Source organism: Poecilia mexicana, unplaced genomic scaffold, assembly GCF_051168715.1.
Source record: "Poecilia mexicana isolate PSO_F unplaced genomic scaffold, ASM5116871v1 scaffold_7, whole genome shotgun sequence".
NCBI lineage: Eukaryota > Metazoa > Chordata > Actinopteri > Cyprinodontiformes > Poeciliidae > Poecilia > Poecilia mexicana.
In genome coordinates, this window is record NW_028263376.1 from 19,764,481 (window position 1) to 19,779,197 (window position 14,717).

At 40.5% G+C, this 14,717-nt stretch overlaps 2 protein-coding genes across 5 annotated transcripts; one reads left to right on the forward strand and one right to left on the reverse strand.

Annotated features, from left to right (window-relative positions):
• Positions 1-1,810: 1,810 nt before the first annotated feature.
• hmga1a (high mobility group AT-hook 1a) lies at positions 1,811-8,428 on the forward strand. Of its 4 annotated transcripts, none has more exons than XM_014981681.2 (5): positions 1,811-1,931; positions 2,890-3,007; positions 3,848-3,931; positions 4,880-4,936; positions 6,447-8,428. In XM_014981681.2, the coding sequence occupies exons 2-5, from the start codon at positions 2,909-2,911 to the stop codon at positions 6,507-6,509; spliced, it is 303 nt and encodes a 100-aa protein (XP_014837167.1). In that variant the 5' UTR covers positions 1,811-1,931; positions 2,890-2,908; the 3' UTR covers positions 6,510-8,428. The 4 variants fall into 4 exon arrangements, with proteins under 4 accessions (XP_014837167.1, XP_087863335.1, XP_014837169.1 ...); XM_088007209.1 differs by having other exon boundaries at positions 6,450-8,428; XM_014981683.2 differs by having other exon boundaries at positions 2,890-2,992.
• A 639-nt stretch (positions 8,429-9,067) lies between these two features.
• On the reverse strand, positions 9,068-13,077 carry smim29 (small integral membrane protein 29). The gene is made up of 5 exons (XM_014981680.2): positions 12,987-13,077; positions 12,208-12,529; positions 12,092-12,117; positions 11,890-11,995; positions 9,068-10,346 (listed from the first exon to the last, which is right to left on the reverse strand). Exons 2-5 carry the CDS (start codon positions 12,316-12,318, stop codon positions 10,278-10,280), a joined length of 312 nt encoding a protein of 103 aa, XP_014837166.1. The 5' UTR covers positions 12,319-12,529; positions 12,987-13,077; the 3' UTR covers positions 9,068-10,277.
• Between the last annotated feature and the right edge of the window lie 1,640 nt (positions 13,078-14,717).

The following is a 14,717-nucleotide window of genomic DNA, read 5'->3' on the forward strand; positions in this document are numbered from 1 at the left end:
TTTGCAATTTTGGTCCCCAATGGAACTATCGGGACTATAGGGTGTGAAAACACCCTGAAACATTATGACCAGTGACGAAATTAAGTATGGTAGAGTCATCAGAGAACATTAAATATTACACAGGTTTCCTCTCTTGCTGATTTTAAATCTCTTATAAACACGGTCCCTTTGAGTTGGATTGTCTCTGCTTCACATGATGCGAAATTGCAGTCCATTTAGTATGTTTTAGTTCTACTTTTATTATTTCTCATTCTGTTTCATGTCTAGGTTTGATCTGTTTTATTAACTTTATTAAATGCAATTCATAAATAAGTGCATTAGGATTTGTAAACTAAGATGTGACATCTTATTGCCCTTATAATACATATTATAAGAGATAGAACTTACAATTTGTTGAGTGCCGAGTATCTGGGCACTTAAAGAATAATCTGACCTTTAATCACAACACCAGTCCAGCTTATCACAGAGCTGACTCTACCTGCTGGGCACACTGAGGACCTTTTGTGTGCAAAGGTCACTCCTGGAGACTTTTTTGACTCTGCGCTGGCATTGGCCATCCCTAGATATTGTGTGTTGGATTAGCAATTTGTCAACTGCTGAGAGGAAGCAGGTAGATAAGCTCAGCACAACGGCTAGCTATGCTCTAAGGGGGCCACCTCAACCCAGTGCAGGAGACAGAAACATTCTTGCTAAAACAACATGTTGAATAATGTCTTTTACTCCACACATGAAGCTGGTGCTGAACTGGAAAGCTCCTTCAGTGATGGACTGGTGCATCCTAGGTCCACAAAGGAGCTTTAACAAAGATCCTTCCTTCTTGCAGCTGGTCGACACTATACAAATCACTCCTCCCAACAAAATCAAACTGAATAATTTATATCAAATACATAATTTCCAGTAGATACATATGATACTTTAAAAAAATTAAGAAACCTATCAACTTTACTTGAAAAATTCTATTCATTTACACGCAAATTAAACATGATAGTGTTGGACCAAAAACGTAATCAAAAAGCAGGAAACCAGTGTTTCAGTGACAGAAATGAAAAAAGGATGATGAAGGATATTCTGGATAGGCTTACATTACATTATCATAAAGATGCTCAAACTACTAGTCATGAGCAAATAAACAACTGCACACTGGTCCAGTCTGTGAAAAGTATGTGTAAAAAGGTCGAGAAGGAACTTAAGAGGTGAGGGAATGAAATAGTTTGTTTAAGATTTGAAGTGGTGTTAGAAAAGATGAAACGGGAGTACATGGGAAATAAATGAGGATACAACCTGGTAAAGTGCAGAGACGAGTCTGAGGCAATGTTGTAATTAGCAAGGTATGAGAGATAGTTTACTTAAAGATACAACAGATTATTAAGAAGGGGCAAAATGGCAATGGGTATGAAGTTATATGGGAATTAGCAAAGGGGGGAAATTGATCTATCACATTTTGTGCAGCATCTTTTCTTTTTTTTTCTCACCTGAGCAGAGAAGCAGACCACTCTCTCTGAGTCAGCTCCTGTTTACATTGGGGGAGGTCATAGTTCATGGTTGGAGACTGTGGAATGTAATTTTAGGCAAATGCATGCAATTTTAAATAGCATTCACTCCGGAAATAATAAAACATAACCGTTCTGTTTCTGTTTCATTTCCTTTTTTCAGTCTACAACTTCTTGCACATCTGTTTGGTGTTATGTGATTAAACCTGGAAAATGTAAAGAATCAATGAGCAGTAAAGTGGGAGGGGGTTGGGTTTCGTCGTACTGTTGGTGGCCCATTTATCATATCTCCGCCCTCCAGTATTCCTGCTCCCCCTGAGGGCGGCTCTTTAAATTGTCCAAAAACTCCTCCTGTCCGGCGCCTTTTTTCCTTTATCTGCAAGAGAGAACCCGCACGTGCGTTGTATTGAATGCCGTTGGATTAAACTCCTCGTCCTGCTGGTAAAAATATATAATATATATTTTTTTTATTTTAAAAAAAATATAGTTAAAAAAAGCAACTATTTTATTTTAAGTCATTGCTGTTTTAAAGCTGCATGAGCTGGGGTTTAAATGGGCGGGCTGTGTGTTATCTGACGAATAAAAGCTGTAGCCTATGATCGGCTATTTAACCGGTTAGCCGCATACAAACCAGCTAGTGCTTAAAGGAAAACAATTCGGCTTTAATTTTAAGACGGAGGCGATAAATCCGTGGAAATAGAGGTGGGTGCATAAAAGGAGATGTGCTAAGCTAGAAATTATTCAATGCAGCGTTTTATTATTATTATTTTTACAAAGAGCCCCTAGCTCCGGCGGGAGAAGGCTGCACGCGCTCAACGTGAAGCCGCCTTTTGTTGCTTCGGCTCGGGGTTTTAGCCGCTGAGCGGCCGCCTCCTCCGCTTGAATCCTCAGTGCCATTTTAGAAAAATCCGAGCGAGCATTCAGCCGGGGCTCCTAGCTTGCAAATGCAAACTAGCACACAGCAGCCATTGTGTGTGTTGGCGGATCTCTCCGCGGCCACGGCGTGCAGACCTGCTGTGAGATAGTTCTGTGTGCACAGGCCTGATCGTGGGGGTACGGCAGCTACAGCAAAGAGGGGGGGAATAACGAGGCCTCTAAGCATGGTTTAGTACAGGGGTATGCAATAGTCATTTGCAGGTTGTGTCCTTTCAGTATCGTGCAATCTGTTTTTGCCGTAAACCTCTTGTGTAGCAGCGCGCCGATGAGACAAAAATAGAGCTGGAAATAAGCGCGGATTAATTGAGTTAAACAGTGCGCGGTTAGGTCGGTCATTTGGGTTTGTTGTTGCGGTCAGTGAGTTTAGTGGCTCGACTACTCCTCATTTCTACATGTTTTGTGTGCATACTCGACGCCTCGTCTCACCAAGGCCAACCAGTGTGATATATTTTTTATTGCATAGGTTGAAAAGCTAAGCAAACATGAGCGACAAGGGGACAGTCTCAACGAAAGACAAGGAGGGGGCAGAGAAGAGAGGGCGTGGAAGACCCCGTAAGCAGCCGCAGGTAAAATCCTCAGATGTAAGTATTGTCCCTTTACTCCTACCTGCTCTGCCTCGTTTGCATGTCCTACTACTACTAACCTCATTCGCACCAGAACAAGGCTTATGTAATAAGACCTCCAAATAGATTTCCATGTCTTATTTGCAGATAACCAAAATAACCCCCTCAGTTGCCATCTGTTGCATCTGATGCTCCTGCAGATACTATTGCAGGTAAAAGGCTCATACATGTCCGTGTCCTCCTGAGGTGAAGACTGAAATGAATCTAGATGGGCCAGCTCCAGGACAGCCTTGTGACCATTTGTTCAGTTGCTTATCAGTGGAGAGGTTTACAATAAACTTCCTCCCTGGTTTGCAAGCAACCAGTAACCCAACACCTTTAAACTGGTTTTAACCCCCCCTCCCCACTACTCCACACTCCAGGCCCACCCCAGCTCCCTCACTGTGATGCATGACATAGCAGAGGCGAAGCGCAGAGTGGATCATATAGATGTCCCTCAGCCTGCTGTGTTTTACTATTGAGTTCCTCTGTTGCTAAGAGCTGTGGTGATAAACACTCCAGAAATGCAACAGTAGACAAGTCGGCTGTGACACGGCTTCTAACCACAAGGTACGCATGAAAGGATGAGTCATGCCACGCCGAATTCACCTAGCTGTACAAGGTGATGGTATTTCCCTAAATGCCTATCAGAGTGTTAAGTAGTTTTTGTTTCAATTCTGTGAAGTGCATTGAAGTGTTTGACTTTGTTTGAGCTCCTTTGTGGCAAGGAACTTTTAGTCTTCAAATGAGAAGACTGTGAACGTTCTTACGTTTTTCATGTGTGTTCTTGTTTGTTAATTTCAACCTGTTTGCTTTCAGGAGGCAAGTGGGTCCCCAACTCCAAAGAGGCCCCGAGGGCGACCAAAGGGGAGCAAAAATAAGACGACTGGTGGCAAGGGCAAAGTAAGTCTCCTCAGACTGGGAGTTTCAGCTGCAACTGAAAGTATACAGAAAGATGTCGCAGATGGCAGTTGATGTATCTATTTCTTTTTTCTAGAATAAGCCCTTCCTGTTTGAAACTCCAGATCCCTTTTGGTTAAGGAGTGCTTGTAGCAGCAGCTAACCTCATCCGTCTAAAGGATGTCAGGCTGTTGATTTTTATATATTTTTTTTTTGGCTACCACCTAATGGTGTCAGCGACTGCTTCCCTCTGTAAAGAATCTTGATTTGCTGCTTTACCCTTGGGTTGGTAGGAGATGGGGGGGGGGGCTATAGCTGCATGGAAGATGGCGGAGGAGAGGGCGGGGGTGATGATGCTCACTCGGTGCATCCTGTCCTCCAGCTTCCTGCAGCTTGTCACATGCACTGTGCGGTGCAGGTGCAGCGGCCACAAGACTGTTTCCAGGCTGACACTGAGCGCCCCCTCTGCCTCCAGCAGGCACACAGCCCTAGTTCTTCACTGCCCGTCGTCTCCATAGCAACAACAGATTTTTTTTTCCCCTCTTCCTTCGCCCCAACTCTTCCAGCTCCCCTGTGTGCTCTCGCTTGCTGCTATCTATGGGAAAGCGAGGAATGGAGGGAGTTCAGGAGACGCACACATGCGTGTGCACTGATATAGGTTTAGGAGCAACGGAGGGTTTGTGTCTCTGCTCGGTTTCACCAGCTGTCTCTGCGCCTTGGACCAGGTGGCCAGCGAACTGGAGTGCCCTGTGTGCAGTTCCCGTCGGCCTTCCAGATAATAGCCAATGAACCCGATGCCCCCTTTCTATCTGTCCAGTTGTAGTGCTTCCACTGCCACCTAGAGGCGATGTGCTATAGCAAATTTGTTTTGTGCTCAAGCCTGTAACTCTACAACTTGATGGTGAGAACCTTCTAACAGCCTTGGTGGCTTTGTGCGGTTTTCTTTCACAGAAAGGTGCGGGAGCCTCACCTGCAGGAGGAAAACGCAGGGGACGACCCAAGAAGGAGGCAAGTTTGCTGCTCAAATCTGAGTTTATGACTCTAATAAGTATCTTCCCGTTTAAATATGTTGGTTTGCTCAAGGGTTCAGATCTGTTATTGCTAGTCGGTTGCCCTGAACAGGGATCCAAAGCAAAATGAATGACACTAGCAAGTAACACACGTTTCAAAGTAACATTTTTTTAGAGGCAGACTTATGCAAAATCAACTTTCTTTTAGCTTTATATAATATTATGTTAGTCTCTCATCAAAAACATACATGGAGTGTTGCCTTGATTCTTTTGTACAAGTTTAAGAAAGTCTTTAAACTCCCTTTGCAACCAACCACCTCCTTCGATGGCACAGCTCCTCCTCAGAGCTGCAGTTTCCGAGCTTCTGTCGGAGCACTCTTCCCCTCGTGACTCTCCTACTCAACTCCTTCAAACTAGCCAGCAGCAATTGGCAATCACCTGGTGGAACTGTGCATCTGCTGAGCTCATTATAGGAGCTACTTCCCAGTGCAACACTGGTTAAACACTTTTTTTAAAAAGGTTGATAGAGCAGCGCTGTTGTGATGACTTCCTGAAGACAGATTGTTGGAAAGAGCAGAAGTTTCTTAAAGAGACAGGTCAAATTTCTTCAAGTTATGTATGATATAGACCGCATTTTTATAACGACTGAAGGTAGCGGTTATTGTGATAATACTGCCCCTTTAAGATTGGACTAAACAGATTTAAACTTAAGTATTTTTGGCACAAAATGTAACTACAATCAAGAACAAACATATGGGTACGAAATGTTTTACATGTATAAAACAAATATAAGACAGTAGGTACAAATTGGCAGCAGTTAAAATTGACCAGATAGAATTAACATTAACACAAGCGCTGCCCTAAACCATTACAGTCCCAGGCGAGTGATTGGTATGACTGTCTGGTGGGTGACGTTCCTTTTTAAGAAGCCAAGTGAATTGGGGTTTCATTCATGCAGACCGGCCGTTTCTTTATTGCAAGTCTGGACCTGATTGTGCCAACATGTAGGGATTTTATTCACAGTATCTGTGGCCTTAGGCAAGAATTTGAGGTTTCGTAGTAACGTTGTGATGTGCATCACTTGTTTGGATGAACTCCAGAAGGTATCTGGATGGCATTAGTCATAGTGAGGAGTGACCCAAAAGTCCCCTCCTTAACATGGCCCACCCATGTTTTTTTTTGTTCCTTTTTTTTTATGAATGAATAACTTGGAGTAAATGAGTGGAAGAAAAAAAAAAAAACAGGATGGTTCATTGTGACTCACCGGTGATGAATCACTTTTCACTACAGATGCTTCACCCTTCCCCTGGGTGCTTTTTCATGCCATAGTGGTTTGTCAAATAACACTTATTTAATTTCTTTTAACCAAGTTGGCACTTGACAAAAACAGTCACACTGGGGCATGAATCACAGGCAGCGATTGTTTACGCCGCGTCACAGGCATTTTCTTTTGTCTCTGTATGTTGTGGGCGCATGCAGAAAGTCTGACTTTACTTTTTCTGTCACAGAAGGAGGAGGAAAAAGCATCCCAAGAATCATCTGAGGAAGAGGAGGAGGAAGATGACCAGTAATTCAATACATGCTACCTCACTCTACATACTGACTTACTGTTATCCAGAAACTGGGCTGTATCAACACCAGTGCCACCACTTGACCACTGTTCACGACAAAGCCCTCCCCTTTGTCAAAGGGCGGGGTTAACACAGTACATTTATCATGCAGCAGCACTGGATTTAAACAAAATGGACTTGATCAAGCATAGATCTAAGCATTACATGACAGGTAACAGCCCTTCTACATGTCATGTTATCACAAGTCTTTTATACTGGACAAGGTGTGCTCTGAAGAGCCTGGGTTGTTTTAGTCTCCCCTAAAGACCGTTGGGACATGTTTCCTCTGCTTAGTGTCATTTATTGCATCTGCGATAGTAGAACATATAGACTTTCTTGTTTTTGTATTGGACAAAGGTAAATTTTTACCCATTTGCTGTTTAGTTTTGTTACATGTGAGTGAAGTGGTTAACCTATCCTTTGCATTGTATTCTAGACGGAGACGAGCTTCAGCATTTAGGATGAGCATAGGTTACTGATGGTAGAGGTGTCCGTTTCGTGTCGAGTTCATCCATTATTTTTAAATTTTTTTCCAAACTCTGGACAGATCTGGGCATCTTCCACCTGACCGCTTTTTCCTGTAGAGCAGTGTAGATTTTAGAGGCGCTTAAAACATTCTCAGTCCTTTTTGCATGTAGTGGGGAGATGTAAAGTAAGTTTGATGGTTTTGTTTTTTTGTTTTCATCGAAATACTCTGATCAGACTTGCAGTTTGTTCCTCTGGGTTATATACCATTTAAGAGAAACCATGAGTGTGCTGCTTTTTGTGTTTTATAACAATTCTTTTTGGTATATTTTTAGAAAGAGTTTTAGGCTGAAAAGTAATCTGTCGTTTCTTCAGGGAGCTTTTACAAATGCGGTTACTTTCCCCCCCCCTTCTCCTTCTCCCTCATGCGCTCACTCGATCACTGCAATTGGTCAAACATGGAGTATGATTGTAATAGTGGATAGTTGGTGGCACTACTATCCAACAGGGCTGTACATTTTTTATTTCTCATTCCATTTAGCCATCACTGCTTAATCTAGCTTCTTCCTCACTTAGTAACGTAACGGTAACCCTACTTTCCTTAATCGTCTGAAGAAGTGTGTTGTGTCAACTACATTTTTTTTTCTCCCCCCCCCACCCCCCCGCCGTTGTCAGGGAACCTGTATCCACAGTACACTTAACTGGGTTTTTTCCTCCCCCCCACACACTTAAGCTGCTACAACCTCAGTTACAAAACCCCGGAAAACTGCAAACAGGCAAAACAAAGCCTGGATTCTCATACCTCAATTTTAACAGCTTACTTCACCTTATGATTGCATTCAACTGGTTTTTCTATTTTTAATGTAACCTCTGACAAGAGTAAAGTTTTTCTTTTTTTTTTTTTTTTCATCTTTTTGATCATGTTGACTAGGTGTAAAATGTAATTGTGCGCCAGACTTTGCAGACAGGTTTTTAAATGTGTGAAGCAAGTCAGGGAGACCTGTCAGCTCAACAATTGTGTTCGCTGACTGTGGTAGACTAGCAGGTGTGTTTTTATTTTTATTTTTTTTCTTCTGCACTGAAATGTTGGATTTTCATGGACAAATGCGAGTTTGTGTAGACTAGGCACTCTTCACTGTTCAGTCAGGCGCCGTGCGTTCTGCATTAACGCACAGAGCTGCTCTTATCGTTTTCATTCAAGTCGTACGGTCTCTTGTCTTTGTCCCCTTCCAACTACACAACTGTATCTAGACATTTCTCTTTAAATCATGCATTTGTTGATTTATATACTGTAAACTCAATAGGATGGGATCATGCTTTTTAATGTACACCTATATAAATGTACAATGTCTATATTTCTATGGTGCCCTACAATTTGTATCAGAAATGGACAATAAAGAGAACTTTCTTTGTCATTTTTGTCATGTTTAGTGTACTTTTGCCCCCTAATTTGAACTCTTGTTCAAAAGAAATAAGTTGTATTACAATATTTTTAAAAGCAAAAGGTGGATCCCAATGATTTTAAACCATACCAAATTATTTAGAATTTGGAATTATGCAGATTCCTTACTTGGTGGTACAGGTAGCTTTGTTTACTTTTAGGAATATGGTTTGCACATAAGGAAAACTCCAGTTTTTCCTTCCACTTAACTTTCCATCTTGTTTTGATTACTGTGCACTCAGCCTGTTTAACAGTCTCCTCTTCAAAAACAAAACCTTTTGGAGTTAGTCTAGAGGTCTAACCCTTGTCTTCTGTTTACTGACTTGTGCTAGGAACTGCAACAGACTAGTTTGAAAGGTACTGTAACTGCATCTGGCTGTAGCACTGATTTTCAGTAAGTTTCACCATTACCACGGTCATTAAACTCAGTAATCGTTTTATCCCTGCACATGAGTTGCATACCTCATCCACCTGAACAAATGTGAACAATCTGCTTCATAATGATCTAATCTGATTGCATGACCTACACCCATGTAATATTTTATGAGCCACTAAAATGGGGGGTTTTCCACAGTTATAGTTGTAAAAATAAAAAGCTTAAAATACACTAACCTGTAATATCAGTTTCACTTTATTAGAATTACTGACATTTTCAACAATTGTCCAGAACTGCATTCAAGGAGAAGAAAAGAATCCCAACATCACAGCAATAGTACATAGACAAAAAGTGTCACCTAAAGTTGGATTCTTAGATGCAAGTCATTCCAGGTAAGATGTATGAAGGACTTTGAGTGGTGCACTTAAGGTTTCTATATGATTAAAAAGAGAAACCTGACAAGCATGAAAAATGTAAAGGCTCCAAATTCCAGAACTGCGAAACCTTCCATAAACACAGACAGACCCACAGTTTAGTTTACATTCAACAAATGAAAGGCAAAAGTTTATAATGTGTAAAAGGTTTCCTGAGTGCTGGAAACAGTCAGACGTATGGAATTCATCTGAGCAGATCTTTCAGCCAGACGTAAATTCTCTGGTGCCATGCCTCGAAGACAGGACATATTTTCAGATCCAGTCACAACTCATTTAAGAGCTGGGAGGAAGCTGGTGTTATTTGCTCCTGATTTTTTGCATCTCATGCCATTGTTAAGAGTCACAGGATTTGGCAAAGCAGGACAAAATAAAATAAAGCTTTCCAAGGCAGCGGTTCAAAGCAAGAAAACGAAAGGATATTTTAAGTTTTTTTTTTTTTTTTTAAAGAAATGAAACAGAAATGAAACCAAGCTTTCTTTATCAACTTTCACCTGATCAATATGGGGCTTTGCGTTTGTAATCGTAAAAGCGTCTCATCAAAGAAGCCGCTATTGCTCTGCAAACAACCTCTGCACACGCCAGATCTGAGTGCTGATGTTTAACTAGTACATAACATTCGCAGCCCTACCACAGTGAACGCAGGCAGCAAGTTATGTGAGCGGTACGGATGCCTACTGCAACCCACAGGAACAAGGCTGCTTGCCACAAGCTGCCCACAACAGCATTAAGAATGTAAACAAAACACCAAATGCACAAGAGGCTTTGTCTTCCGCCTTGCCAGACTTTGGTGCCGCAGAGTACGACAGTAAAAATGTATTTGAATAAATAATTTCCAATAAATAAGTAACAAGTACTTCTTCTCTTTGGCTCTTAAATCGCCCGATGTAATCTGGGATAAAGGCAACAGCAGCAAAACAGAGCAAATGTGACAGATGAGTTAAAAGACGGGCCAATATTTGAGTTTGAAGGTTGTCTTCTCGCTCCTCAGCATCCTGCGCCAGGCTGAGCTGTCGTCAAGCAGTCGCATCTTTGGACAGAAGAGGTTGCTGCTGCTGATAGCTTCTTGCCCAGCCTTGCACAATCTGTGCACATGAAACACAGCAGAACAGATTAACCAACTCACAGGTTTCCAGTGAGTATGTGCAAATCTCCTCTGAGCTCGACGAAGAAGTTTTTGACCAAAAGGGAACGATCCATGTTGCAGATTTCAGCTTTTGTTTAAAAACATACTGGACATCAACAAATTTAGGAGAATAAACGGCATCTTTAACAAAAGACGTAAATGCTGAACAGTTTTCTGTCTGGGCACTTGACGTCTTACATGAGAAACTGAAAGCGATGCAATATTGCAATGTCTTAAAGAGCAACTCTCTATCACCATCTAGTGTTCAACTCGACTCAATGCAGCAGTGGTAGCAGTGAAAATGACAATACAATTTTTTTCTTGAATCTATTGACATAAGGCTAGGAGATGAGTACAATTTACATGAGGAAAAGTAACGCTGTGTAAATCAATTACCATTTTTGCGTTTCTCAGGAAATTTTTTAGAACAAGTACATTTTGAAAATCAACTCAATTTTGCAGGCTGTTATAGATCAGCTTTAGCGTAACTCCTAAATCCACGTAGAGTTGCAACTTGACTGTGCATCACAAGTGGATTATCACAGAGTAGCAAATATGAAATCTAAAAGCATAATACAGGGTTGAAAGAAGTACAAGTAAAATTATTTAGGAGATATCATGCACTTACACATAGGACAGATACATAGTTCCGGAAGCTACATAAATCCTAAGAATGCATACATTTATATCATTTGGTGCACCAAATATTAAGCATAGACCTAGATCTGAATACTTTAAATTCTGATAATTAGTATAACTTTTATCTAGTTATCTGTATGTTTCAAGGACCAACTAAAAACAAAATAGTGCAAATAAAACTATTTTCCATCAACTGAAGTACAACCGCTAGAATCAGTATCTAAACAATATTAGATACTTAAGGCTAAAACTTTAAACTCAGGGCCAACTGTGACCTTATTTAGATTACACAAAGATACTCTGAATCCAATTTATGGTCCTATAAATAAAACACAACTTGAATTCAGGAAATCCAAAGTTTTTCTACACTTGTCCTCAAACTGCTGAAAGTACATTTTATACGTCGTTTACTGTTCTTTTTAAGACCCTGTAAAAACAACACGTCCACGGATGACGAACTGAATTGACTCCAACACAAGTCAAAGGTTACTTGTGGGCAGGGATAAAGAGATTTTAGTTTGAACTTGAAAGAAAAAGCTGTGATGAAACAATACTGCCTGCTATTGTTGTGTTGCTTGTTGCATTTAGATTTAAATTTGTAAAAGGGGAAGGTGCGTGCCATTTGAGGAACTGCAGAAGTCTAAAGCTAAATGTTGCAACTAAAGACAACAGTGGGTATGTTTTTACACTGTCAAAGACCAGCTCCGCAAATACAGAGTGAAAAATGGTGGTTTTACCGATAGAAATGTTTTCACTCTGGATTTACAAGAATACAACTAAAGATGTTCCTCATCGGATATCGTAGTAATCACCTTTCCTTTAATTAACAAAGGACACCGTCACTGAGAGTTTGCGTCTCCTACCCTTGTGTCCTCTTCTCTCCACAAAAGCTCCTGTTCAACTTCATGAAGCTCCTCTGCAGGGTCATATGTGTAAACAGGTAACAGCTGATGCCGAAGTCTGTCGATCCTAGGGCAGAAGGCAAAGCGCATCATGAAATCAATGGGTCCCACTGAGGAAGTAAGGGGGGGTGCCAGCTAATCAATACCCCAAGTTTGTTCTCACCTCCTCTTCCTACGCAGACATATAATCTAGAACAAACAAAATACAATAAAAAAAAAGGGCATGAGAGCTGCATCTTTCCAAGTCTCTAATGTCACCGATTCTGATGAGCTACTTACCAAAGCTGTAGCAATTCCAGCAATAGTTATAAGAAGGAATGGCACCAGCACATAGCTCACCGCCACAGCCCCATCTTTGTGGGCAGGGGGCTGAGTGGTAGTGCTGTTCATCCTAATTAACGTTCAAGGGGAAAAGGGCCACAGGGGGCCTGCTTGTGTGTGGGATCTTTGTACAGGCACCAGTCCCCCCTCCTCCTCCTCCTGTTGGCTGACACTGTGTTGCAGCGGCTCTGTCGTCAGGCTGCCCCCTTGTTTATGCCTCATCCTCGTCGTTCATGTGACTTCCACATGGTATCACTGCCCTCCCTAATCAGCGAGCGATCTAAGGAAGCACAAAATGGAAATGGTCTGTACACAGCTGTGTGTGTGGCAAGGAAAGCGTAAAATAAATAGAAAGAGGAAGATTTGGGAGTAAGAGAACCAGCCATGTTGCTGAAACTAATGATTAAATGACTAAACGGGCCAATGTTAGCAAGCCGTATTTTACTCATTTTGCCACAATTAGCACTTGTTAAAAAAAAGGCACCCCATCTAAACCAATGCATTCCTTAACTATAACTAAAATGTCACCTTTACGCCTCACCTGACTGCTGTGATGAAAGTGTCTTAAACGCTACAAATAATGTCTGTTTAGCTGCTGTACCTTGATGGTGAGTTTCCTGCAGCATTGCGCAAAAAAGGTGATTAAACTGCGATAAATATAATTTGCTCGGTCAGTAAGACTAAATACACGACCTGCTCTAACGTGTTCTGCTCATTTTAGCTAAATTCTTACTCACTCTGAAGAATAAAAAGCCTTCTTTCCTGTAAGACTTGACGTTCCCCAGCTACAGACGACCCTTCACTGCCAGTGACAACATTGTAAGAGCTTCCGGTTTGAACCCTTCAGAATAAAAGCACTGATCTCACACGAAGCAACGAAAAGTAAAAGTGATTTTAACTCGATGTATTTTTATTTGGATTCTTCATCATGGACCAACACAAAGTATTAATGTGGAAGGAAATGATATATGATAACCGATATGTAATTTCGTACCCACCCCCCATCTAGAGACTGAAATCTTTGCCCATTCTTTTCCACAAAATATTTCAGCACGGTCAGATTGGATCAGTTTTCAATCGGACTTAGGTCTAATTTATTAAACCTACTATTTTATGAGACTCCAACTGCAAGTATGAACATAGACAAATGTTTTTGGCACACTTGAAACTCCATTTTAGCTCTGATGTGCTTTAGCTGTTGAATGTGATTTTCCCCCAATCTTAAGTCTTTTGCAGACCCCAAGAGATTTTCTCCCCAGATCTTTCTGGATTTTTCCCCCCAATGACTGTCAAAATAATTTTCCCCACACCAATCTGAAAATAAATAAATAAATAAATAAATAAATAAATAAATAAATAAATTTAAGATAAAAGCAAAGAGTGCAAACCAACAGCCTTGAGCACAGTACTGCTTCTCATCTACATTGTTTAATGATCAAACTGTGCTGGTTCAGATCAAATAGTTTTATAACTTCCACTTTTACAGTTATATTTAACTTCCTCAGACAAGTAAACCACAAGGGTCAGTGGAATTATGTAAAACATTAATCTCATAATCTTTTTGCTTTGGAAAAAGGTTGTGTTGACAGGTTTAACCAGAAAAATCACGTAGATAAAATACCTTAATCAGGCTTTCAGTTGCTAGTTCTGATGAAGAGAGATACCAGGATTGTTTCAACAGCTTTATGAAGGCACAACTATGTTGTCAATGTCAAATTTATTTATATAGCGCAAGTTTAAAACTGCACCAAAGTGATGTACAAAAACGATCATTAAATAAGTTGATGAATATAAAAAGAGAAAATTGAAGAAATAAAAAAAATCCATGTATCAGGCCTCAATTGAGTGCCATTGCAATGACTCTTGTTAGAAAAGTCTAAACCAAAGAGATACATGCTTGAAACGCTAAAGAGGTCTTTTACAGTGTCAGTACATTATTTCTTCAACTGTGTCCTAATTGTCCACTTTTTCAACAAAACCTTGTGAGATAAGGAATCTGTGTAAATCACGCTTGTGTTTCCATTACTGTTAAAAGACCTCTTTGCCGGTTCAACCATTAGAAAATACAAGAGTATTGTCCGATACATAGTATTTATTTTCAAAACTAATTTTTGTCTTTTACATTTAAACAAGAAAATTTAATCTGATAGCTAATAAAGAAGTTTAAGAAGAAGATGGAGTAAGAGGACAAAAACGTAAGACTTTCTGTAATCATTTGAAGAAGTCTTGATAGTTCTCCAGCCTCTCTGGGTTTTGTTTTGTTTTTTTTTCTGCACTGTTTGTAATTGGCCAGTAGATGTCACTACGCTTACGGAAATTATTAAATATATTTTTAAGGAAATATGTTGAAACTATGTTAGTATTTTTAAAAAAAGGTTTAATTTGTGTGTCGTTTTCTCGTATGAATGACATGTAATCCATATGTTAATAATAGTGGGTTTTTCCCACACAATAGAGATATGTAATAT